Consider the following 24,067-nt stretch of genomic DNA (forward strand, 5'->3'; position numbering starts at 1 on the left):
CCTCATTTTGAAGAGGAGGCTCCAAGGAGAGAGTGCAGCCCCACATCTCGATTCTGACTTTCTTGTCCCCTGACAGGCACCTGAAAAATCATGCAGCTGAGGTCACTGTCCTGTCCCCATGACAGCTGATGGGCCTCCATGGTGACTCCGGCTACACCTTTTGGCTTCCCAGCCCCTCCACCTGATGCTGTGATTACTCTGAATGGGGCAGGTCGATAGTCCTTGGAAGAAAGGACGTCAGCAGGTGAGGCAACAGGACAACATGGCTGGCTGCCTCCATCACACACTCTACTCTGTGACCACAGTGGCCAATGCAGCTGCGGCCAGACCCACCTGGTTTCTGCTCTGATGATCTGCCGTCCTGGTAAAGGCACTGCTAGCTTCTTCAGGCACCATAGCTGGGCAGGTGAGTGGGACATTCACCAGAATGGTCAGCTAAGAACGCAAACAGTTGACTGCCCTCCACAGCTGAGGTCAGATAAGCCTCACTGGGGGCTGAGCAGACATAAAGATAAACTTGTCTGAAACTTGGCAAATTTATCTTGACTAACAGGCCCTGCCTGGTCCAGCCCTGTTCCTCATTGTCCTGGACAGTGTCTAACCCAGCCTCCAAGAGCTCTTGTGGAGATAGGTCACCCACAGATGCTGACTTCAAAGATCAGACTTATTAAAACTCACTGAAGAATGCTTTAAAAATTTTTTTGTTTACCTGACCAAGCAGTGGCACAGTGGATAGAGTGTCAACCTGGGACACTGAGGAACCAGGTTCTAAACATTGAAGTCTCTGGCTTGAGCACAGGGTCACCGGCTTGAGTTTGGGATCACAGACATGACAGCATGGTCACTGACATGAAGCCCATGGTCGCTGGTTTGAGCCCAAAGATTTCTGGATTGAGCAAGGGGTCACTGGCTTAGCTAGAGCCCCCCCAACCCCTGTCAAGGCACATATGAGAAAGCAATCAATGAACTACAGTACCATAACTATGAGTTGATGCTTCTCATCTCTCTCCCTTCCTGTCTGTTCCTGTTTCTCTCTAAAAAAAATTTTTTTTAAATACTTTGTTTAAAAGTAATAGGTAGGCCCTGGCCAGTTTGCTCCGTGGATAGAGTGTTAGCCCAGCATGCAGACATCCTGAGTTTGATCCCCAGTCAGCAGCCATCTGCTTCTCTTCCCCATCTTTTCCCCCTTCTTTCTCTCTTCCCCTCTTACAGCCAGTAGCTGGATTGGTTCAAGCATCAGCCCCAGGCACTGAGAGCTTGGTTGGTCCCAGCGTCAGCCCCAGACAGGGGTTGCAGGGTGGATCCTGGTTGGGCACATGTGGGAGTCTGTCTCTCTGTCTCCTCCCCATACACACACTTAAAGAGAAAAAACAAAGGTAAGATTGTTAATTTCATTAGACCCAGAGAAAAATCCTGTACCATTTTGAAATTTTCACTTTAAGATCTTGTTTTTCAGGTTCTTATACTTAATGGTAACAACTGTATTGTTTTTTGCTAATATGAAGTTGTGAAAGAAATAAGTTTTGGAAATACAGAAAATAAATACACCCATAATTCCATAATTGAGAGGGAATACCAATACAGCAAGTCAGACCTTTGTATTCATCTCACACAGGAACACAGCGTTTTGGTTTACAAATGGTATGCAGCCTGACTTTCTCCACTGCAGCTGCCCCTTCCTTACAAAGTATCTGAAACACCTTCCTTTCACTGTCAGTTATATTGTCTCCTACATCCTGGGTTGGGCTGAAGTTCACCAACCCCTCTGGTTGGACATGAAAGATGTTTCTAAAAACAGTTCGTACAGCACATCTTGGCCCAGTTCTAGTACAGAGATTTAAATGTGCAGTTTGTGCAATGCATTCAGGGTGAAAGAAAGATCTCCTGTTTTCTGGGTTTAGGGAGAAAGCACACACTCCAAAAAAAGCCCTTACAGGATGTCAGTGTCCTCCTCTGAGCCTTCTTCTCCTGAAGGTGTTTTGAAATCCTTGAGGCCATGGGGGGGGGCAGCTTTGTTTTATGGGGAGCGGAAGAGAAACAGGACACTAAATGGTGGGCACCTGGGCTGGACCACAGATGCCGTCCCAGAGCCTGTCCTCTGTGTCCTAGACACTACTCATTGGGTTTTACAGCTGTTTGCCCACGAGATGCCTTCTTATGAGAGCTCCCAAGACTCCTCAGAAGCTGGGGTTAATGATGGAAGGTCAGGAGGGCAGCACACCAAGGCTTTCATGCAGGTCAGTGTGGTAGTGACAGAGCCACTGGACTTACTGGACATTTAGGCTTTTGCTCTGGTCCCTTACCTCCTGTCCTTTTAGGAAGCTCTTTCTGGACACCAGATGCACATACTGATGTTTCCCAATGCCCACCTCGATCTTAAGAGGCAAAAATGTGAGTGCATTGAGTGAGCGGGTCTTTGTCACGTAGTATAAGGTGCAGAAGCTATAGATGTCTCCCTCCCTTTTTACAGTTTGGTGCTTTGTTGAGACTTCATCTTACACACAAATGGGCCTCATTCCTTTTAATGGGCAGTAGAGCATACTGGTGGTGACAGAGCTCATGTATTGGTGCCCAGTGAGTGGGGCCAGTCTGGTTGTTACTGAACTCTTGTACCCACAGGCATCTGCCAAATGGTGTAAGCATCCCTTTGGGGTGATTTTCTATAAACATAAGCTCTGCCAAATGTCGTGCATGTTTACATCTCAAATAGATATTTCCTAATCACCTCCAAAGATTATATGTTGATTTTTTATTTATTTATTTTTTTTTACAGAGACAGAGAGTCAGAGAGAGGGATAGATAGGGACAGACAGACAGGAATGGAGAGAGATGAGAAGCATCAATCATCGGTTTTTCGATGCAACACCTTAGTTGTTCATTGATTGCTTTCTCATATATGCCTTGACCGTGGGCCTTCAGCAGACCGAGTGACCCCTTGCTCAAGCCAGTGACCTTGGGTCCAAGTTGGTGAGCTTTGCTCAAACCAGATGAGCCCAGACCTTGGGGTCTTGAACCTGGGTCCTCCGCATCCCAGTCCGATGCTCTATCCACTGCGCCACCACCTGGTCAGGCACCTCCAAAGATTATAAACAATCCATCCCAACCTTTGCTACTTGGGTCACCATCCCTGCCTTGGAAAGGCCTGATTCTAAACCTACAAATAAGACATGCTCACTATCAAATAATTAGAAAATGCACCTTGGCAAGAAAAAAGTTCCCATATTCAGAGCAACACATCCAGTCAACCAACATCGTGGTGTCGACCTTTCCAGATTTTAAATATAAAACGCCTTTATTTTTACTTACTTATTAGGTAAGAATGTCCAATGTGCATGGCATATGATCCTCACACAGTGATCCTCACACCGATAGGTCTGCTGTGCACCTTTCCTCATTTCTGTAGCACCCACCTGTCAGTATGCGGATGTGAGAGTCAGAGGGGCCAGGGGCAGGCACAGCGAGCAGGGGGTAGCCAGGGGGCCAGAGGGGCATCACAGAGTGGGCGATGGACCAGAGGGGGCGGGTAGCGTGACAAGGGCGACAGCTCAGTTTCCTCTCCTTCCGTGGAACCAGCTCAACCTTGGGAGTTGTCACTGCCCCGTTTTCACAAATGGGGAAATTGAGGCACCATCACGTGGCCTGGCAGAGCAGTCAGAATCTGACATCATACCTGGCCTTTGAGAGGCTTCCAACAAAATCCTGACTGTCCCAGGGAAAAAGAAAATCTTAGTTCTGGGACTCCCAGTGGGAAGTCCGGCTTGTGCGCCCCACCTCCGGCCCACAGCCCCAGGAAATCTCCTAGTGACACTCGCCACCCCTTGCCCCGCCTCCAGCCCCGCCCATGCCCGCAGGTCCCCTCGACTCCACTTCCGGCCAGGGAGGAGCCTTGGTTCTTCCGCAGGTTTGCGAGCCTGGATCGCGCCTGGGGCCCTACTGGTAGCACGGAGGTACACCTCCCCCAAGTTTGGTCAGACGCGTGACTTTCAGGTGCCGGGAGGTGACAGAGGCCGACGGGGGCCGGCCCGGGGAGGTACCCCTCTGGTGGTGGCGTGCAGGAGGTGGGGTAACCTACTGCAGCTGGAGCCTGCTCTGTTCCGAAGCGGCTGGGCATGAGCTTGGCTAAAAACTCGGGGGGCACCCCGCGGCTGCGCACGCTCCAGCGACATCTGGGCCCCCTGCAGGTAGGGACTGGGCTCCTGTCCCCTCTGCCTAGAACTAAGACCCTGTGAGCCAGGGGACAGAGCCCAGTCCTGGGAGGACAAGGACGCTGGGTCTGGCCATCCATCCCGCACTGCCCAGCTGTGTGCCAGAAGTGCCCCTCAGTGGCTGGGTGGAGGGGACAGTGCCCTAGTGGGAGCGAATGGGGGACAGGCCAGCGAGGTTTATGAGCTGTATCTCTGTGTCTTCACCACAAACCCAGAGGTCTGGTCAGGAATTCCCCTCCTCCCACTCCTCCAGGGCAGTTTGGGACTTTCTGTCCCCCGGGGGCTGTTTACTCTGGGTGCTGCCTCTTTGCAGCTGGTGTCGACACAGGCTCATCCTGTCCATTTCTCATGGCTCAGGGAAGAGGCATGGAGCCAGTCAGCAGTCCACTGACCACACACGTGCTGGACACAGCCTCGGGGCTCCCCGCCCAAGGCCTCTGCCTCTGTCTGTCCAGGCTTGAGGACCACGGCCAACAGTGGACTGAACTGAGGAAAAGGTAGGAGGTCTGGGCAGGACTTGAGTCAAGTCTACTTCCCCTCTGCACAGGGTTCCAGCCTGTGACAGGAGCAAAGTGAGGGATGCCAGACAGACAGCCACGGAGTGCAGCCCTCAGAGCAGACCCTGTTCCCCAGCCCCCGCTGGCTCCTGGAGCCTTCCATCAGACCCACTGCCCAGCTGGACAGCCTTACACTCCAAGCACTGAGCTGGTTAAGGCCTGAGGAGGAATCTGACAGACTTCACTGTCACCAGGCAGCATGCTGAGCACTTTAATTTTGTCCTTTTATTCTCACTACACCCTCATGACCCATTTTCAGAGAGAAGGGACAGTGCACACTATGCCTGCAGTGCCTGCTCCTCACAGCCCTGCTCAGACCCCATGCTCAGCTGTGGGGGGAGGCCCAGCCCAGGCTGCTGTGTGCTGCTTGGTTGGCCCTGTCAGTAGGAACAGACGCTCCATTTGGAAAGAGGCAGACTCCTCTGGAGGTGGACGTGGGGAGCTGGGCCCCAAAGGTTTAGGGCCTGAGGGTGTGGAGCTTGTCCCCTCACTGTTCAGCCCCTCACAAAGGCTGGGGGTCCAGGTCCTATCCGAGGGTCAGCTGTGATCTTGGAAGAACACATGGAGTCCCCTAGGGGGGTTACATGGACCCATTCCCAATCCCCCAAACCTGCCAGTGGGTGACACTGTGTTCACAGTGCAGACGCGTGTGCGAGCCCAGCTGGGGGCCCGGGAGGTCTGAACAAAACCCCACTGGGGTGCTCAGTGCTTCTGGAACAGGAGCTGACCCAGAAAGCCATGTGCAGAACTTTAAATGAAAAATCCAGGTTATAAAAAAATATGAATAGCATAATCCATTTTCCGTTTTTATAAATTTATAAAAAAGCATACTTATGAATATATAAAATCTGAAAAAAATAAGCCAAATATAGTGATTATTGCTCCTGGTAGATTGTGGGAGGTTTCCCCCTTCCTGCTTCTCTGAACTGCGCCACTCCAGAACCCCAGGCCCTAGAATCGGTCCTGAATTAAGCTGTAGGGCGTCTAAAGCAGCGGGTTGAGGAGACCCAGAGAGCCAGGCAGGGGTGCACCTCATCCCTCCCCCCAACCCCAGCTACACCAACCCTGATGGCCGCTGCCCTGGGCTCCTGCTGCCAGGCCAGATGAAGGCGGGCACCTACAAGCTGACCTTCGACACAGAGGGCTACTGGAAGAAAAGGGGCCAGGACAGCTTCTATCCATATGTGGAGGTGAGGGCCACAGGTTGGCCAGGAGGGTGGCCTGTGATTCACCATGACCACAAGCCCTGCAGTGGGCAGTGCCCCTCCCCGCTCTCCCAGGTGGTGGTGGGCAGTGAGTTCCTGCTCTTAGGTTCCAGGAGAAAGGTCCCTGCCCTGCCCCTGGGTCAGGCTGTGGAGGGCAGGGTCAAAGGTGACTGACTCATCCCTGAGGACACGGGTGCACAGAGCCCTGTCCAGCTCGCTGGGCCTAACTCTACTGCCTTCCCCTTCACTGGGCCCTGTTCAGGGTGGACCTCTTGGGAAGCCCAACAGGCCCTGGAGTTCCTCACATCGAGCACTTCCCCCGGGAGGACACAGCCTATCCACAGCTCTCACCAGGTTTCCAGTTCACCACCAGGCTCTGGCTGGCCGGGGGCTCCTGCCCTCCCTGCAGTCATCCCCTAGCCCAGTCTGGGCTTCAGTCTCCCCGGGAGCACTGGGCGCTGTCTCCTGGTGCCTTCTGTTCTCAGGTTGTTTTCAACATCACAAACGAGACCCACAAGTTCCACGTCCCCCTGCTGCTGAGCCCATGGTCCTACACTACATACCGAGGGAGCTGACCACCAGCTTTTCTGAAAGCACCTCTGCCATCACCGTGGCCGGAGCCACCCCAAGCCTCCAAAGCGGTCTCCAGGCTCCTCATGGGATCTCAGGTCCCACTTCCTGTGGGTGGTTCTGGCCTCGTTTCACAGTGGCTGCTGTGACTTGGGCATCAATAAAGTCAGTGTGGCATCTACAGGCTGCTGTGATCACTGGGCAGAGCCTGCTGGTGCTGCCTGGGCCGGGGTGGGGGGGCAGCAGGCAGGGAGGGAGCAGACTCATCAGCCTGAGCTGGTGGGGAGCAGGCCCTGGGGAGGGAGGGAGCAGGGAGGGAGCAGACTCATCAGCCTGAGCCGGTGGGGAGCAGGCACTGGGGAGGGAGGGAGCAGACTCATCAGCCTGAGCTGGTGGGGAGCAGGCCCTGGGGAGGGAGGGAGCAGGGAGGGAGCAGACGCACCGTGTGGAGCTGGTTCTGCCACAGTCGTGCAATAGGACTCACAGCAAATGTGAAAAGCCTTCATTTGCTGACCCAACACATCCAAAAAACACACACCTGCTGTCCATGGTGTATAAAAGGGGGTGTCACGCGGGGAGGAGTCCCAGGCAGGGACTACGTTGGCGTGCTCACGAGTCCCGCAGGGCCCTGGCCCAGGGTCTGCCCCACCACAGCTGTTTCCAGGGGCTTGAAGCCCACGTTGTCCAGGGGGATCCCAAAGGCTAGGAGCTTTGCCTCGTAGGTGTGCAGCAAGTCGTTGTGGGCCTGCGGGGACAAAGTAGTGTCAGGAGGGGGCAGGGGTTGCCCCTAGGCCAAGGCAACACCAAGGCTGACCCTCAGGCCACCCAGCTCCCTGGGGGGCAGGAGGGTGTGGAGAGTGCCGGTGACCCCCCACCCATCCCAGAAGAGCTCGGGTCTGGGCAAGGTGCTGCCAGGGCCCACAGTCATGGTTTGTGCTCCCTCCTCTAGAAAATGGAAGTTTTTAAAAGGCTGAATTTCATTGGATGGCTGTAAGGGTTTGAGGAGGTGATGCATGAGAGATGCTTCGAGCCTCTTTTGACTCAGAACAAAAGCTCCACAGGGCACATTATCCTCACCATCAAAAGAAGGGTGTCAGGGCTTGGAGCTGAGTGGGGGTGAACTGAGGCCGAGCTCCAGAGAGAATTAGAGACTGGCCTGGCTCTTACCCTTCACCAGGGTTCGGGCCTCCTGACTGTCAGATACAACTTATGGAAATCCTCCCAAGAGCTGCACAGACCAGTAGCTGGCCCCAACTCTGAGTACAAGTATCAGGGTGCCAGGGAACTGAGGGAAGGGTCCAGATGGGCAGGCGAAACTGATCAGGGCAACGGGAGGGCCAAGGGAAGGCCAAGAACCAGCAGGTGGCATCCACCCTATAGAAATATGCATGTCTGAGTCTCTCGTGGGGCAGCTGCTCTTGGTACATGTGTCTGCAGCCCCCAGGCAAAGCCCAGAGAGCGCTGTGGGCAGTACCACAGAGCCAGGGCCACTGGGTACAGGTCCCAGGCCTCTCAGTCTTGTGAGAAACACAAGGGCCACTGGGTACAGGTCCCAGGCCTCTCAGTCTTGTGAGAAACACACCACCAGGCTAAAGGGTCTCTGCCCCTCACAACTACAGGAGGCTGTGGTGCCAATGTGTGTTTTTGGCATAAGAAGGGCCTGTAGCCTTCATCAGACTTACCAAGGAATCAGAACAGGTTAGACCTATAACTGTCCCCTGCCTGGAGGACAGTGGGCCTTGTGTGTGTGGGGGGGCACAGGAGGCCCCTCCTATTGCCCAAGAGGCCAGGCCAACATCATGATAGGAGAGTGAGGGTCAGACAGGAAGACAGGAAGAGTTGCTGGACAAGACAAGCCACTGTCCTTTACCAAGGGGCAATAGGCAGGCCCTGTGAGGAACACCAGGGCGGGACATGCCCCAGGCCACACGCAGCCAGCCTCGGGCTCTCGGTCCCAGGTAGGGATCTCGTGTCCTGGGTGGGGTGCAGCTCTGAAGAAGATGGGACTCCTCATACCTTGCAGACCCGCGCCAGCTCGTACTGTAGGTCCTTGATGGCACTGTTCTTTGATTCCAGGACGTCCTGAGAAAGAAGACGTGAGTATGAGACGTGTCTTTGGATGGAGGCAGATGGGGCAGCTGGAGGTCTGGTGTCCAGGGGCTCTCGCAGGGACCAGAGATGTCCAGGAAACAGTGGCCTGGCCCCATCAACATGTATGCCACACGGGGAGCAGGCTGTGTGGGAAGCTCCCCCAGAGAGAAAGGGGGAGGGAGGTGCTGAGAAGTTAGAGGGGCACGCCTGGCGAGTTCTGAGGAACTAACCAGGAAAGGCAACAGCTGACTCACACCCACCCTGGCCCACAGGCACAGCTGCAGTGAGAGACCTTCATAGGCAGCTCAGTTTCGGCACTGCTGGCCCAGACAAGGCCCCTCCTGTGTGCCTGCACTGCCCCAGCCCTTGACAACCAGCCTGTCCCAGATGACTCAGGTCCCAGGGCACTGCGGCCCACCGAGCCAGGACGTGGGCACAGGCTCACCTCTGCCTCCCCAACCCCTCCTCCATCAGCGTCAAGTCCATCTTGCCTCACTCGGCCTTTCCTCCAGGTCCCTGTGGGCTTACAGTCCAGTCAACCCTGCCCAGAACCTTCCAAGGTCTCCTGTCGGTGCCAAACTGGGGGAGCCACTGACAGCTTCAGAATCTCCCCCACCCCACCCAGCTGCAGGCCTCAGGTGCAGACTGGGTGAGGGGCACACAGCCTGCAGCACTTTAAAATACGGATGTGGTGACCGACAGGTTCATCCTCTGAGGCTGGCGGCAGTGTGACCAGACAGCTCACATTCAGCTGCACTGCATGTCGAGAGTCACCTTAAAAATGCTGCCTGGGGGGACCTGGGTCCGATTCCCAGCCAGGGCACACAGGAGAGGTGCCCATTTGCTTCTCCACCCCCCCCCCTTCCTCTCTGTCTCTCTCTTCCCCTCCCACAGCCAAGGCTCCACTGGAGCAAAGATGGCCTGGGCGCTGGGGATGGCTCCACAGCCTCTGCCCCAGGCGCTAGAGTGGCTCTGGTCACGGCAGAGCGACGCCCCGGATGGGCAGAGCAACACCCCCAGGTGGGCGTGCCGAGTGGATCCCGGTCGGGCGCATGCGGGAGTCTGTCTGACTGTCTCTCCCCATTTCCAGCTTCAGAAAAATACAAAAAAAAAATGCTGCCTGTGTCACTTCTCAGAATAAAACACCTGCACACAGACGCTGACCTGGGTCTGTTTCTCTGTGAGGATCCCGTCCAGCTTGAAGGGGTCTATCTCTGGGACAGGCCTCTGGATGGGGACACGGAGGACAACTGTACACCCATGTCTGTCTCCCAGGTCCCCATGGCCACCTCGGGCCTGACAGTGGGGTCTGAGCCCCAGCCACACTCCCCTGGCAACACCAAGACTCCCCGTCCTATATCACCTGTTCTGTCTTTGAAACCCACCCCAAGATCAGGTCCAGGGAGGAGAGGGACAAGGCCCACCTCCAGGTGAGAGAGGACCTGCTGGGTCAAAGACAGCAGCAATCACTGTCCTGAGGCCTAAGCTAACCCTGCTGGCCTATGGGCACCAAGGCCTCATCTGCCTGGTCTGCTCCTGTCCCCATACCCAGGACAGTCCCAGCAGGGGAGCACCATGAATAACAGGACTCGAGTGAACAAATGCTCCAGCCTCTGCCCAGATAGAATTCCCTCTGGGAAGCGGCCCCCACAGTGCCCACTGCAGAGGCCCACCCCTGGCCTAACTACCCACGGCCAAAGCAGCACATCTTGGTTTCCCGGGTGGGACTTAACTTAGCGGCTTCGCAGGAATCTCGGCTGTCACCCAGGCCTGTGTCTGGGTCAGCCACCAGAGGCCCAAGGAGCTCAGCCCAGAAGTTGAAGGATGGTTGGGACCCAGGGCCAGACCGGCCAAGCTCAACCCATCCCGGCAGTGGGCACAGGACTCGCAGGTGCAGAGAGGAAGGAGAGGGAGGGGAGACTGAGATGAGAGCACGACCTGTGAGGGTGTGGGGAGTCCCTCCCCAGGGCTGGCCGAGAGTCTCCACTGGGATGACAGAGGCTGGACATGCTTGGGGTCTCCCCATGCAACAAGGGACCCCCACCAGAGCCCAGGCCACCTGTGGGGGCAGGAGCACGGCACCACGGCCTACCCCCAGAGCTCGTCTGGGGCCTACCTCCAGCTTGCGGGACACCAGGGTCAGGGCTGCGGGGTCCAGGTTGGAGGCGCCCAGCACCTCGTTGAGCTGCAGCTCTTTTTTCTCCACGGCAGCGCTGAGTGCCTGCAGCTTGCGCTCCAGGACCAGGTTCTTGAAGCCTGTCTTCTGCTGCACTTCCAGGATGGCCGCCGTGAACTTCCCGTAGAGCTCGTCCCGCTCACGCTGCACCTGAATGGACGTTGCCTAGACCATCTCGCTGGCAAGGAGCCCTCCCGCTTCTGCCCATGGCCAAAGCACACTCTCGCTGTGCCGTCTACACAGGGCCCCCTCGGCCAGGGGAGCCTGTGTCGTCTACACTGCCTGCACCCCACTCTGCAACAGAATTAAAGGTGCGCAGTTGTCCACACCAGAGAAGGCAGGAGGAAACATCTCTAGGAAGGTGTCTCAAGAAGCAAGAGGCCACCTGGTCCTAACTGGACAGGCCACACAGAGGGTGGGCAGCCTTGCCCTAGGTTTGGGCAGTGAGCTCGGGACACATGTCCCAGATTGTCCCACATGAAATCCAGGGCACCCAACTCTAGCAAGCAGTGTTTGGAGGTGGGGGGCTTGTTGGGTACCCGTTCTGTCAGCCCCAGATCCTAGCACCCCACATGCTATCATGTGCCCCACAAACAGCCGATCTGGAGCACAGCCCTGGAGCCAACTGCCTGTCAATCAACAAAAGTGTGTTTCCATCTAAGCCTGCTACTTTTATTTTATATATTTTTATTTTTTTAAAGACTTTATTTATTCATTTTAGAGAGGAGAAAAGGAGGAGAGAGAGAGAGAGAGAGAGAGAAGAGGGGAGGAGCAGGAAGCATCAACTCCCATATGTGCCTTGACCAGGTAATCCCAGGGTTTTGAACCAGCGACCTCAGCATTCCAGGTTGACGCTTTATCCACTGCGCCACCACAGGTCAGGCTAAGCCTGCTACTTTTAACTGTGCACTATAAGAAACTAAGACTGTGGAAATGTAAAAAGTGAACACCCCTTAACCCTGCCTCCAGGGGCCACCATGCCAACATCTGGTGACTCCTTCCCTTGGGCTGTCCTTAGCCTGCAGGCCCCTCTGAGGTTTCTACAAGACACTGCAGACCTGACAGGCTCCTGGGTATTCCTGCAGTTGGTGGGATGAAACCCGCCCACAGTGTCCCTACACTAATCACAGCTCACAAAGGTGGAAATACTCTGCCCCAGACAGACCCTGAACACTGCAAGGAGAGCCTTTCAAACTGGCTGGAAAGCTCAGAAAAGGAGACGTCTCTACCAATCACATCAGCCACGTCTGGAAATCCTGAGAGCTGCTGCTGGAGGGAAGTGGACCCGTGGGCACTTTGGGTGAGATTATCACTAAGAACAGCCCGTGGGCAGACTACGGGAAATCTGGAGGCGAACCTTCCAGCCCAGGAATTCCACTGCCAGGAACTGACCAGACCCAGGAACTGGCTGCATGAATACCAGCACTCGCCAGGGCACGTGGGGCACCATCAGATGCTGCAGTGTAGGGGCAATCTGGGGGCTGCTCGACACACAAGGTAGAAAGCGCCACGTTTAAGGCAGAAGTCACACCCATACTAGACACCAGGACAAGTCTGCAAGGAGACTCGGAAGCCATTAGGACTTGTGAGGACCACACTGAGCAGCAGGGGGACCCTCTCCTTTTTACTTACAGACTCAGGATTCTGTAACTTCTTTACAATGTTGCATAACAGTTTAGTACTAGACACACGTATGTAGAGGAAAAGATGCTCACTGAAGGGCTAGGCTCTCTACGTGTTTCAGAACAGAGCCCGAGGGGACAGGTGAACAATCTGCTCTTTACCAGGGACCCGCTCTGTCTGTGTGAAGCCCAGGTTTCTGCAGGAGCTGCACAGAACGGGCAGCGGGCAGCAGGGCCTCCAGGCCCCCTCGGCTGCAGGATGCTCACCTGGAGGAACCGCTGCTCCAGCACCTCGTGTTCCCACCTCAGGCTCTCAAGCTCTTTCTCAGTGACTTTCAAACGTGCCTTTGTGCACTGGAGAGAAATGAGGGGTGGGGGACAGAAGGCACTCAGGATTCGGGCATCCACACCATGCAGGCTCCTGGGAAGGGGGCAAGTCCAAAAACAGCTGCCAGAAAGAATTGGCTCAAAGACACAAGAGGCTCAGCCCCAGGGCAGGCTGGTGGGCACACTTGTCTCCCAGGACAAGCAGCAACCCTACCTTCCCCCAGGTCTCCAGTCACAGAGGAGAGATCAGACCCTCCTGCCTGAGGGCCAAGCCCTGCACCAGTCCCTTCCCTGCCGAGCCTGGAGGAACCGTGGAGGAGCTGCAGGCGGATGCTCACCACCAGGATATGCTTGTCCTTCTCGTGGTCAGCCAGCTTCTTCTGCATCTCGCTCATCTCCTCCCGGGCCTTCTGCAGCGGGTCCGCCAGGCGCCGGTTCTGTGCGGACAGCTCCAGCATCTCCTTCTCAAGGTGCTCCTCCTTCTTCCGCATGTCCTCCATCTGCTCCTGTGGGCACAAGGCGGTCGGTGCACGGCACTTGGCGGGCAGCACCAGACCAGGCCGCAAGCTCACCTGCCCAGAGCCAGGTCCTGCTGCAGCAGGATAGGCACGTGCCCGCCTCAACCTGTTTTAGGTACAGACACACACTATTTTGCAAAATTTTACCTTACTCTGAATTTTCTTGGAATACAGTTTCCATGAGATTATGCTTTGTTCAGATGCCCCAAAGGGCAGTCTCCATTGTGGTAATTCCACCCCCACCAGCTCCTGGGTGACAATGACACCTGCCTGTGCTGCCATGCTAGGCTCCTAACAGGGTCCAGCCTGAGCCTATACCCTGCAGAACACACAACTGACCTATCAATCCCCGGTCCTACTTCAGGGCATCAGCCTGTTTTCAGGTACAGAGAGGTCACGTCACCTGTGGATTTCAGTCCAGGACAATGAGGGGCGTCATCAGGAACATCTTTGTACTGGGGGTGCGCACCTTGAGGGAGTTGATGAGGGCCAGGTTGTTGAGGGTGATGTCGTTGTAGTAGTTCTTCATGTCCGTGAAGGCCTCCTCGTGCTGCCCCATCAGCGTGCTGATCTGCCCGTTCTTCCTCTCCTCCACCTCGTGGATCTCCGTCTTCCTCCGCAGGTCGAGCTCGTCCCTGAGCATCTTCATCTTCTTCTCATACTTGGCCTCGATTTCTGAAAGGCAGCAGCACACACAGCAGCTGCGCACAGGACAGCTGGCGGGACCAAGGCCGCCTGCCTCTGGGTGACAGGGTGGTGGAGGGCCTCCTGCTGATGCTCAGAGGACACATGGCCTGATGCCGCCTCTGCTGTCCTCTGCCTGTGGCAGCCACTGCCACTCAACCCCTGCAGGAAGCTCCCAACAGCTGAGCGTCAGCAGATCCCAATGGTCACTAGCCATGATCCAAGTGACCATCCAGTTACGGCATGGAGCTTGTTTCTAAACTGGACAGACCTCACAGGCCAGGAGCCATGGGGAGGACTGTTCTAAGAATGCTGCCCATGAGCTCATCTGGTCTGAGCAAAGCTCACCAGCTTGAACCCAAGGTCCCTGGCTCCAGCAAGGGGTTACTCAGTCTGCTATAGCCCCATGGTCAAGGCACATATGAGAAAGCAATCAATGAGCAACTAAGGTGTCAAAATGAAAATCTGATGATTGATGCTTCTCATCTCTCTTTGTTCCTGTCTGTCCCTCTCTCTGACTCTTTCTGACTCTTTCTCTCTGTCCTTGTAAAAAAAAAAAAAAAAAAAGAATGCTGCCCACGAGACGAAACAAGTCCCCCCTAACCTAGTCACCAACTTGTGCCAAGTAGGTGAGCAGGTGGTAACCACAGCCACCCCAACTGACATGGGAAGAACTTATTCTGGGATTCTGAGTGGTCCATCAGCCTTGAAAACAACCTAATTCTCTCTTGGCATACCTGGGCTGCTTGGACCTGTCAATCATCCCTGTGATAAGCTCTGAGATAAGTTACTTTCTGATGGGAAGACTCTGGCAGGCAGGGAGACACTGACCTCGCACTTGCCTCTCAAGGTCGGTCCGCATCCTGGTGATCTCCTCAGTGTGTTTCTGCAAAGGTGGAAGCAGGCGTTACCGGGTGACAGAGAGCAGCTCCTGGGCCTGCCCCTCACAGACCATGTTCCGAATAGCTTTCACATTTCATAACTCCCTTCACTCAGCGAAAGTCAGCTCTGAGCTTGAGAAGATGTCAACAGACATTCCAAGCACTGACCACAACTGGCCCCCTGCCTGGCCAACCTGCAGGAGAGCCATGCCACATCTATAGACCCATCTGTGGGCTCCAGGTGCCTGCTCACTTACTCTGTCACTTAGAGCAACATTAAAAATTATTGCAGCCCTGCCCTGGCTGGTTGGCTCAGTGGTAGAGCGTCATCCTGGAGTGTGGAGGTCCTGGGTTCAATTCCCAGCCAAGGCACACAGGAGAAGCACCCATCTGCTTCTCCACCCCTCCCCCTCTGCTTTCTCTCTAGCTCTCTCTTCCCCTCCCACAGCCAAGGCTCCACTGGAGCAAAGTTGGCCCTGGGCTTTGAAGATGGCTCCATGGCCTCCATCTCAGGCACTAGAATGGCTCCAGTTGCAACAGAGCGACGCCCCAGATGGGCAGAGCATCGCCCCCTGGTGGGCATGCCAGGTGGATCCCAGTCAGGCACATGCAGGAGTCTGTCTCTCTATCTCCCCACTTCTCTCACTTCAGAAAAATACAGGAAAAAACAAACAAACATACTGCAGCCCTGGCTGGGAAGCTTTTCCAGTCAGAGTGTTATCCCAACACAGCAAGGTTGAGGGTTTAATCCCCAATCAGGGCACATGTTAAGATCAGACAATGAATGAATAAATAAATGGAACAACAAACCAATGTTTCTCTCTCCCCCTACCCTTCTCTCTCTAAAATCAACGATTAAAAAAATATTTTTAATTAAAAAATATTCCAGGAAAACATTTTCTGAACAGGTGGTGGCGCAGTAGATAGAGCATTGGCCTGGGACACAGAAGATCCAGGTTTGAAACCCCGAGGTCACTGGCTTGAGCTCAGGCTCATCTGGTTTGAGCACGGGCTCACTCGCTTGAGCATGGGATTATAGACATGACCCCATAGTCAGTGGCTTGAGTTCAAGGTCGCTATCTTGGGGAAGGGGTCACTGGCTTGACTGTAGCCCCCCCCCCCCCATCAAGGCACATATAAGAAAGCAATCAATGAACAACTAAAGTGCCACAACAAAGAATTGATGCTTCTCACCTCTTTCCCTTCCTGTCTGTCCATTCCTATCCGTCCCTCTGTCTCTCTCACTAAAAAAATTTAAAATAAAAAATAAGAAATATTCCATAGATGCTTATTACATAAAAATCATGAATAGAAATCTCAATTTAAAAAAATTGATTGATTTGAGAGAGAGAGGAAGGGAAAGAGAGAGAGAGACAGGAGCATTTGTCTGTTCTTGCGTGCCCTGACTGGGGGATGAACAAGAAACCTCAGTGCTTCGGGACAATACCTTAACCAACCGAGCTATCCAGCCAGGGTTAATTATTTTTTATAGCAGTATTTTTACACAAAAAGGAACTATGATCACATAACTAACCCCATGCTGGCCATGGGAAAGCAGACAGCCTCACGTCACTAATTCATTGGAAACCAGCCTGTGGTACGCCTGTCAGACCATCCTGGAAAGTCCAAAGCTTTAGCACCCTCAGACTCCACTGCAAACTCTACAATTTTACAGCATTTTCTTCCAGATCCAGTCAAGGCGGGAGAGCCTGCACTTGAGACAATGTGTTGACAAAATCTCAACCTGCACCCTGGAAGAACCTTTGAAAACCATCCAGACACACCCTCCCTCTGCCCAAATCCTCCACAGGCCACTGGATTCACCCAGGGTCAAACCCCATGCCTCCCCAGGACTTCCAAACCAATGAGCTCTGACCAACTTACTCCTCCAGCCTTCAACTGGCTCATCCTCTCTCTCCTCCTGCCCTGGTCCCCCCAGCCTGGCTCAGCCCTTACCACCTTTGCCCAAATGTCACCTTCTCAGTGGGCATTCCCAGAACTCCCTGTAGAAAAGTGCAGCCCACTCTCATTCCCAGAAGCCCCCTTCCCCACTCTGCCCTTCCTTACAGACCAGTGATGGATCTGACATGTTATTTTGTTTTCTTTGTTACGTGCAGTGTCTCCTTTGTAGACCAGCAGCCACACGTGGAAAGGCGTTTTGTCCTCCCCAGAGATATGAGCCTGACACCTTATGGGTACTCAGCAAACAAATTTCCACCTCCACCTGGAATGCCCCAGCAGTTCCCTCAGAATGAACCAAAAAGTCTCCCAAGTCAGCCAGGTGTGCATGAGCCCAGCTCACCAAACTGCCATGGCCGCCTGTGTGCCGTGCACTAGACACTTGAATGGTGTGTTTCCAAATGCACCTGACAAACAGCCTGGGAGAGCAGCTGGGTGTCTGGCGTTGGCAGCATGGGTGGGGGAAGCCTGAGCTGGAGTTTCCTCCTGTCATTTTGTTGCTCAAGTCAAAGACAGAATTCTGCACTTGGCCCCCAAAGTGGGTCTGCTTAGCTGCATGCTTTTTAAAAAACATTTTTAAATTATTAATAATTGCCAAAGTGCAGTTTTTCAACAACAGTGTGAACCCCCAGCTGCTGCTGACTGCTCGGGAGGGCGGGCGATCCCGGCTCCCAGCTGCTGCACGCACCAGCCGCAGGTTCTTCACCACCACCTCGCTGGCCAGCTCCTGCTCCTTGAGCTCCACCTTCAGCGCCCGCACGTCCTTGCGCAGCGAGCCCTCCTGGGTGCGGTGCTCCTTCTGCGCCAGCTTCATGGCCACAGTGCCCTCGGCCTTCATCTCCGTCAGGTGGTTCTGGTGCTCATACAGCAGGTGCTTCACCTTCTGCTTGTAGACCTGCAGGCAGGAGAGATACCACCTGCTCACCTGCACATGCATGCTCACCTGCATGACACACACTCCTAAACACACATGTTCACATGCACGCATATAATGGTTTATTAAAACCATACCTTGGCCCTGGCCGGTTGGCTCAGTGGTAGAGCGTCAGCCTGGCATGCAGGAGTCCCGGGTTCGATTCCCGGCCAGGGCACACAGGAGAAGCGCCCATCTGCTTCTCCACCCCTCCCCCTCTCCTTCCTCTCTGTCTCTCTCTTCCCCTCCCGCAGCCAAGGCTCCAATGGAGCAAAGTTGGCCCGGGCGCTGAGGATGGCTCTGTAGCCTCTGCTTCAGGTGCTAGAATGGCTCTGGTTGCAACAGAGCAACGCCCCAGAGGGGCAGAGCATCGCCCCCTGGTGGGCATGCCGGGTGGATCCCGGTCAGGCGCATGCAGGAGTCTGACTGCCTCCCCGTTTCCAACTTCAGAAAAATACAAAATAAATAAATAAAATAAAACCATACCTTCAGGTTCCCAGTGTAAAGGACACAAACAAAGGGCTATGACCCCTAAGCCAGAAGAATAAATGCCCCACCTTGCCCAACATCTCAGCAGTGACCCCAGTGGGACAGGCAGGCCGGCTTTGCTCACCTTGATCTCCACCTGGTGCCTCTCCTCAGCCTCCTCCATCTCCCGGTCCTTGTTCCGCAGCTCGGCCTTCTTCTCCTCCAGCTGCCGCCGCGAGATCTCCCAGAAGGTGTGGATCTTGTCGCGCTCCAGCTGGAAGTAGTTGCGCTCCTCTCGCTCGCGGTCCAGCTCCTCCCGGATGCGGGCGATGTGCTCCTCCACCTGCAGGCAGAGCAGAGCCAGCCTGGGCTTGCGAGGAGCTCGGTTGGGCCCGCACCCTGAGGGGAATGTGGGAGGAGAAGGGCAGAGAGAGGAGAGAGAACGTGCATCTAAAAATGCACTCGAGCTGAAAATAAGGAGTCAAAGCACAGGGCAGGAGGCCTCAGGGCAAGGGTATGTTCAGTCACAGCACAAATCACTGATTTTGGCCAGTAATCATAAAACAACTTTATATTTTCATCCATTTCTCAGAATTTATACTGAGGAAATGTCTCAAAAGAAGACAAGAGCTTTCTCCTCAAAAATATTAAACACACCATTATTAAAACAAAAAAAATTAAAAAGAAAATGATCTAAGGTGATTTTAAATACCGATATGGCTGAAAATGAGATAATATGGCCCAGCCAGACCAAGCAGTGGCGCAGTGGATAGAGCACTGGCCTGGGACACAGAGGACCCAGTTTTGAAACCCCAAGGTCTCCAGCTTGAGCGCAGGCTCACCAGCCTGAGCATGGGGTCACTGGCTTGAGCATGCAAACATAGACATAATCCCATGGTTACTGGCTTGAGCCCAAAGGTCACTGGCTTGAAGCACAGGGTCGCTGGCTTAAGCAAGAGGTCAGTGGCTCAGCTGGACCCCCCCCCCCCCCGTCAAGGCACATATGAGAAAGCAATCAATGAACAACTAAAATGCCTCAACTATGAGTTGATGCTTTTCATCTCTCTCCCTTCTTGTCTGTCTTCCCTGTCTCTCTCGCGCGCGTGCTAAAAAAAAAAAAAAAAGAGAGAGAGAGAGAACAGGTTCCCAGGATCTTCTGAGCACACCTCAGGCCACTGACTGTGCCACTTTCCTCTGCTGACCACTACTCCCCAGAGAGCCACAGTGTGAACCTGGGCTCGATGGCCCCCTGTGAGGGAGACGCACACCTCAGCATCTAACTATGGTCTCTGCAGATGACATCTTCATGTCACTAAACTTTTGTGTCACTCCAATAGTCTAAACCAGGCTCCTATCTACTATAACTATCTCAAGTGAGTAGATTTTGCCATCACCCAATATATACATTTCTTATAAACATGCAGATTTCTAGATTCTCTTTTAAAAAACAGAAAACAGCCTGACCAGGCGGTGTAGAGTGTTAGCCTGAGATGCTGAAGACCCAGATTCAAAACCCAAGATCGCTGGCTTGAGGGAGGACTCACCAGCTTGAGCATGGGATCATAGACATGACTCCATGGTCAATGGCTTGAACACAAAGGTTGAGGGCTTGACGCCCAAGGTCACTGGCTTGAGTTCAAAGTCACTGGCTTGAGCAAGGGGTCACTCGTTCTGCTGAAGCCCCCGGTCAAGGCACATATGAGAAAGCAATCAATGAACAACTAAGGTGTCACAACAAAGAACTGATGCTTCTCATCTCTCTCCTTTCTTGTCTGTCTGTCCTTGCCTGTCTCTCTTGCATGCTAAAACAAACAAACAAACAAAAACAACGCAGAAAACAGCCCTGGAGCCTGAAGCTCACAGGGTAACCATCCAGAGAATTGACTGCAGCTGTCCTGTAACGCATGCCCACCTAGACCCTGGCGCTTCCGAGGCTCCATGCCTCTGCAGACTGACCACTGCATGTCAGCACTGTCTCCATAGGGAACAGAGGTAAGAAACAGCTCAACTGCTGAGACAATGCAGTGTGCAGCCCAGTGATCTCTCCAAAACACAAACTGGACCCCCACCCTCTACTTAAACTGCTAATGGTTTCCCTGCATATACAGGTAAGTCCTCACTTAACATCCTCCGTAGGTTCTGCCCCTTTAAGAGATTCCACATGTTACTACTGCTGGGTAACTGACACAAAGGAGAGTTAAGTTCCTCCCTGTCTCATCAGCCTTGTAACAAAATGTCATTCAAAGACCTGCTGTAAAATAAAGCTGCTCATCACCATCTTTCAAGGGTCCTCCTGCACCATCCAATCAATTTCAGCTCACCTGACTCAGTGACTGGTTACTCCACTCAGTATTTAGTCTTTTATCTTAAAACCATCGCCCAAAAAGTAAGTGTTACTGACAGTAACACCAGTGGATGCAAAGCCCTCAGGTCCATGGCAAACGCCCACGGGCAGTCTCAGAGACACAGAGCAGGAGCAGGCACCAGCTCGCTCCCATCATGCGCCATGTGCTGCAGTTTTCAAGAGGCCCTGCTCTCTAGCCCTTACCTTCCTCAACACAGCAGCGACAAGTGGCCTAAAATAACTCCTCGTGTTTAATGGTAAGTGAAACAGACAAGCATGCTCCATGAGCATGCACTATGGCAACAGCTCCACCGCACCAGGAGCAGAACAGGGTGAGACTGAAAGGAAATGCGGAAAATTAAAAATAGATTTTATATCGAAATAAAACATTTCCTTCCAAATTCCTACCACCCTATAAAACAGTTCTTCAATATCTACCTTTACAAAATAAGAAAGACAACATGCACTGTCCTTGACAGCTTCTGAGCTGATGGGGATTATGGAGAGGGAGAGGGAGACGATGATTCGGACGGAACCACAGGGGCCAGGCTGAGAGCAATGAGCACAGACTAGAGGGCAGGACAAGGTGCACTGGTGGGACTGGACCCTGTGGACAAACGGCCAGAAATAAGGTAGGACAGCCCCCACCCACCTTCCCCACCAGAACTAGGCCGAGGCACAGGGCCAGCCCCGCTCACCTGCTCCTTGCTCATGTCCTCCGGAGCAAGCCCGTCCACAACTGGAGTGCCTTTACCTTTGCCTTTGCCTTTGCCTTTCTTTTTGGGTGCCTGTGGTTAAAGAAGAGACGCTTGGATCAGGAAGGGAGACTGTGTAATAGCTTTGCTTTTGGGCTGGTTCCCTCTGGGGTCACTGGATGAGAAGTGCCCGTTCCAGAACCTCCGTCTCCTGGTCACACTCATGGCCCCCTCATGGCCCCCATTAGCAGCACATTCCTCGACCCTATGGCACCCTTAACCATACTCACACACTCTGCTCACACCTTTAGAGGAGCAAGGAGAAATCTTCCTTTTCAGAAGAGAACATTTTCTCACTCAGAAAGGGAGAGGAACTCAACCAAATCTACTCCTTGATACATGGCAGAGACCGCCTGGTCAAGTGTTACCATGTTGGCCGTTCAGTGGGTGTTACGGAAAATGCCTCCATAGCAATGACCAGAGGGTGATATAAGGCTCTCTTCCTCCAGATACAAAACTCCTTCACAGCCTGGTCAGAGGCAGTTACAGCAGAGTGCCATGTGGTGCTCTGCAGGTGGCTCACCACAGGGAGCTGCTCTTGTGCCATGCCCCTTTTCCCCAACTTTGACAAATGAAACTTCCTCCCCACTCCCTTCCCCAGCAGCACTGAAGCACACACTAAATTTCCAAATCCTTATGCTCTGCCCTCACTTCTCTCAACTGTCTGTGGCCCACACTTGTGTGTGTCTGCATGTTTCTGGAACATTTTTAAATGTTTTGTTTATTGATTATGGAGGGAGGATGGGAGAGAGAGAAACATAGATCTGTTCCTGTATGTGCACTGAGGATCGAACCCGAAACTTTTGTGCATGGGGACTACGCACTCACCAAACTAACAAGCTATCTGGCCAGGGCTCTCTGTAACATTGCGTGTTGGTATGTCTCTAACATTTTTATGATTACAAAAAAAAATCAGTCACCCTATTAAAATTCATAAAAATTTATTTATAAAAAAAAATCATGTGGAAATCTTAGAAAATAGAAGCAAAAAGAAAAATAGAATTAATCACCCTAACCCCACAAGCTAGTAATAGGTAAAAATATTTTGGTGGCCTTTTTCCAGTTGATATTCAAAGACCCATCCACTGAAATCTTCACTCCTAATGTACTAATCCCTCTAGTCCAAAATGGCCCATTTTCAGAGGTCCCTGCCACAGAGCCTCTGAGACAGTCACAGCCAACTGCAGGGACTGACCAGACAGTCACAGCCAACTGCAGGGGCTGACCAGAGGATCCTCCCCACCAGCTGATAAAAGGCCCTGTTGCACCTGCCTGGAAGCTGAGTACTGACAACTCCCATATTAGGGGTGCGGGGAGGACAGCTGAGGGCCCTATTACAGGAGAGAGACAGCGGTAAAGGGATGAGGGGGGGGACTGACTGCTCAGAACGAGCAGTCCTGTACCGCAGTCTACCCTGGGCACCCATGGGCACAGGACCTTCTGCCCGGGACCCTTTAGTGTAGAGGGACCCCCAGCCACCGTGGCATGCCCTAGGACTAGGTTCTCCACCGGAGGCTGTAGGTTCAAGGGTGTCCCCTGCACCCCTCTCTCCTGCATGGGGACCCGGTGTGCCCCAGGCCCCTCAGAGACCCCAAGGCTCTGATGGACTGAGCCTTCCACTCCAGGTAGGGCACCCAGTTCATTCAAGCTGTCTTCTGGGCACATCGGACCTGGGCCCTGGGACGGGGAGCGGCCAGTGGGGAGGTGCTAAGACCACCCCTGTGAGCACAGGACCCTGGAGAGCCCAGATCTCTCGGCTACAAGTGCCTGCGGATCCAGGACCCGTGGAGCCCTGGGCTCTCCCTACCCACGAGTCTATCCCCACGGGAGCACCATGTTCTCCGTTCTAGGAACCCAGAGCTCCAAGTCACCCGTCCGGGGGTCTCTGCGCGCAGGGCCGGCGCGGCGGCCACACCCGCAATGTCCTCACCATGGCTGCAGCCGTCCGGACCCCGCCGCGACCCACGGACGAAAGCGCCCGCCCGGCCGAGGCTGCGCCGTTTCCTAGCAACCGCTGGGCGGTCCCGCGCAAAGTATCGAGAATACTCGCGAGACTGGAGACTCAGCCACCGCACCAGACCCTGGCAACGGCGGAAGCGCGTTCCAAGCGACGCGCACTGCGCCCAGTCCGGCGTAGAGCAGGTTAGCTAGGTCTTGCCTGCAGCATCAAACGCACTTTTGATCTCCCCGACACTCCCGAAACGCGTTTTGTTGCGGGATGTGCATGTATATTGCCGGCCTCCCCCACTGTTCCGTCTACTTCTTACCTACAGTGCTTAGAACTGAATATATAGCAAGTGCTCAGTCAAGATGCCTTCAATGAAGGAGGGAGGGGGAAGGGAGAAATGATCTAATTTAGATTCAAATTTGGGCTGAGACTCTGGCTCCGAGCCTGACCCCACCCGGCCCACCTTTGAAGATTCCTCCCATGCTGGTCTGGTAAGGCTGGAAGATAGCCAGGTTTCCACAAACCATCAGAAGCAAACAAAAAGTTTTTAAATCAGCAAGTGACCCCTTCCCAAAAGTAAACTGTTCTGCCTGAAGAGGACTCCTCTGTAGCCTCATTCTCATGGTGAGGAAAAACTAGGAACCTCTGCCCTAGGATTCCAGGCAGGCAGAAAAAAAAAAAGAGTTATCAGATTCTTTTCCTAACCATCTTAAAATTTCCAAAGTGAATTTCTGATCCCTACTATTACACTATTACTTGCTTGTATTTCTGTGTCACCTAGAAGGCTGAGTATTGGTTATCAGTACATGCCCATCTTTACACACCATTTATGGTCTTTTTTTCT

The 24,067-nt window shown here is 53.7% G+C and overlaps 2 protein-coding genes across 4 annotated transcripts; one reads left to right on the plus strand and one right to left on the minus strand.

Moving 5' to 3' along the window:
* Positions 1-294: 294 nt before the first annotated feature.
* LOC136313692 (5-hydroxyisourate hydrolase-like) lies at positions 295-6,720 on the plus strand. 3 transcript variants are annotated; one of them, XM_066244203.1, is made up of 4 exons: positions 295-406; positions 4,563-4,702; positions 5,817-5,952; positions 6,453-6,720. In XM_066244203.1, exons 2-4 carry the CDS (start codon positions 4,572-4,574, stop codon positions 6,540-6,542), a joined length of 357 nt encoding a protein of 118 aa, XP_066100300.1. In that variant the 5' UTR covers positions 295-406; positions 4,563-4,571; the 3' UTR covers positions 6,543-6,720. The 3 variants fall into 3 exon arrangements, with proteins under 3 accessions (XP_066100300.1, XP_066100299.1, XP_066100298.1); XM_066244202.1 differs by lacking the exon at positions 295-406 and adding an exon at positions 3,897-4,030; XM_066244201.1 differs by lacking the exon at positions 295-406 and adding an exon at positions 3,956-4,181.
* A 92-nt stretch (positions 6,721-6,812) lies between these two features.
* Positions 6,813-23,268, minus strand: GAS8 (growth arrest specific 8). The gene is made up of 11 exons (XM_066244200.1): positions 23,206-23,268; positions 21,219-21,308; positions 18,322-18,519; positions 17,484-17,690; positions 14,787-14,841; positions 13,741-13,946; positions 13,092-13,259; positions 12,694-12,780; positions 10,745-10,954; positions 8,554-8,619; positions 6,813-7,282 (listed from the first exon to the last, which is right to left on the minus strand). Exons 1-11 carry the CDS (start codon positions 23,206-23,208, stop codon positions 7,133-7,135), a joined length of 1,440 nt encoding a protein of 479 aa, XP_066100297.1. The 5' UTR covers positions 23,209-23,268; the 3' UTR covers positions 6,813-7,132.
* Positions 23,269-24,067: the final 799 nt, after the last annotated feature.

Source organism: Saccopteryx bilineata, chromosome 9 (assembly GCF_036850765.1).
Source record: "Saccopteryx bilineata isolate mSacBil1 chromosome 9, mSacBil1_pri_phased_curated, whole genome shotgun sequence".
NCBI classification, from domain to species: Eukaryota; Metazoa; Chordata; class Mammalia; order Chiroptera; family Emballonuridae; genus Saccopteryx; species Saccopteryx bilineata.

Coding starts and splice junctions, on each gene's coding strand:
- GAS8 (XM_066244200.1), bottom strand. Junction 13,260..13,740: donor CCCTCATCAACTCCCTCAAG/GTGCGCACCCCC, acceptor TTGTGCCCACAG/GAGCAGATGGAGGACATGCG. Junction 10,955..12,693: donor TGGAGCAGCGGTTCCTCCAG/GTGAGCATCCTG, acceptor ACGTCCATTCAG/GTGCAGCGTGAGCGGGACGA.
- LOC136313692 (XM_066244201.1), top strand. CDS start 4,110: ATGAGCTTGGCTAAAAACTCGGGGGGCACCCCGCGGCTGCGCACGCTC. Junction 4,182..4,562: donor GACATCTGGGCCCCCTGCAG/GTAGGGACTGGG, acceptor CTCATGGCTCAG/GGAAGAGGCATGGAGCCAGT. Junction 5,953..6,452: donor GCTTCTATCCATATGTGGAG/GTGAGGGCCACA, acceptor TTCTGTTCTCAG/GTTGTTTTCAACATCACAAA.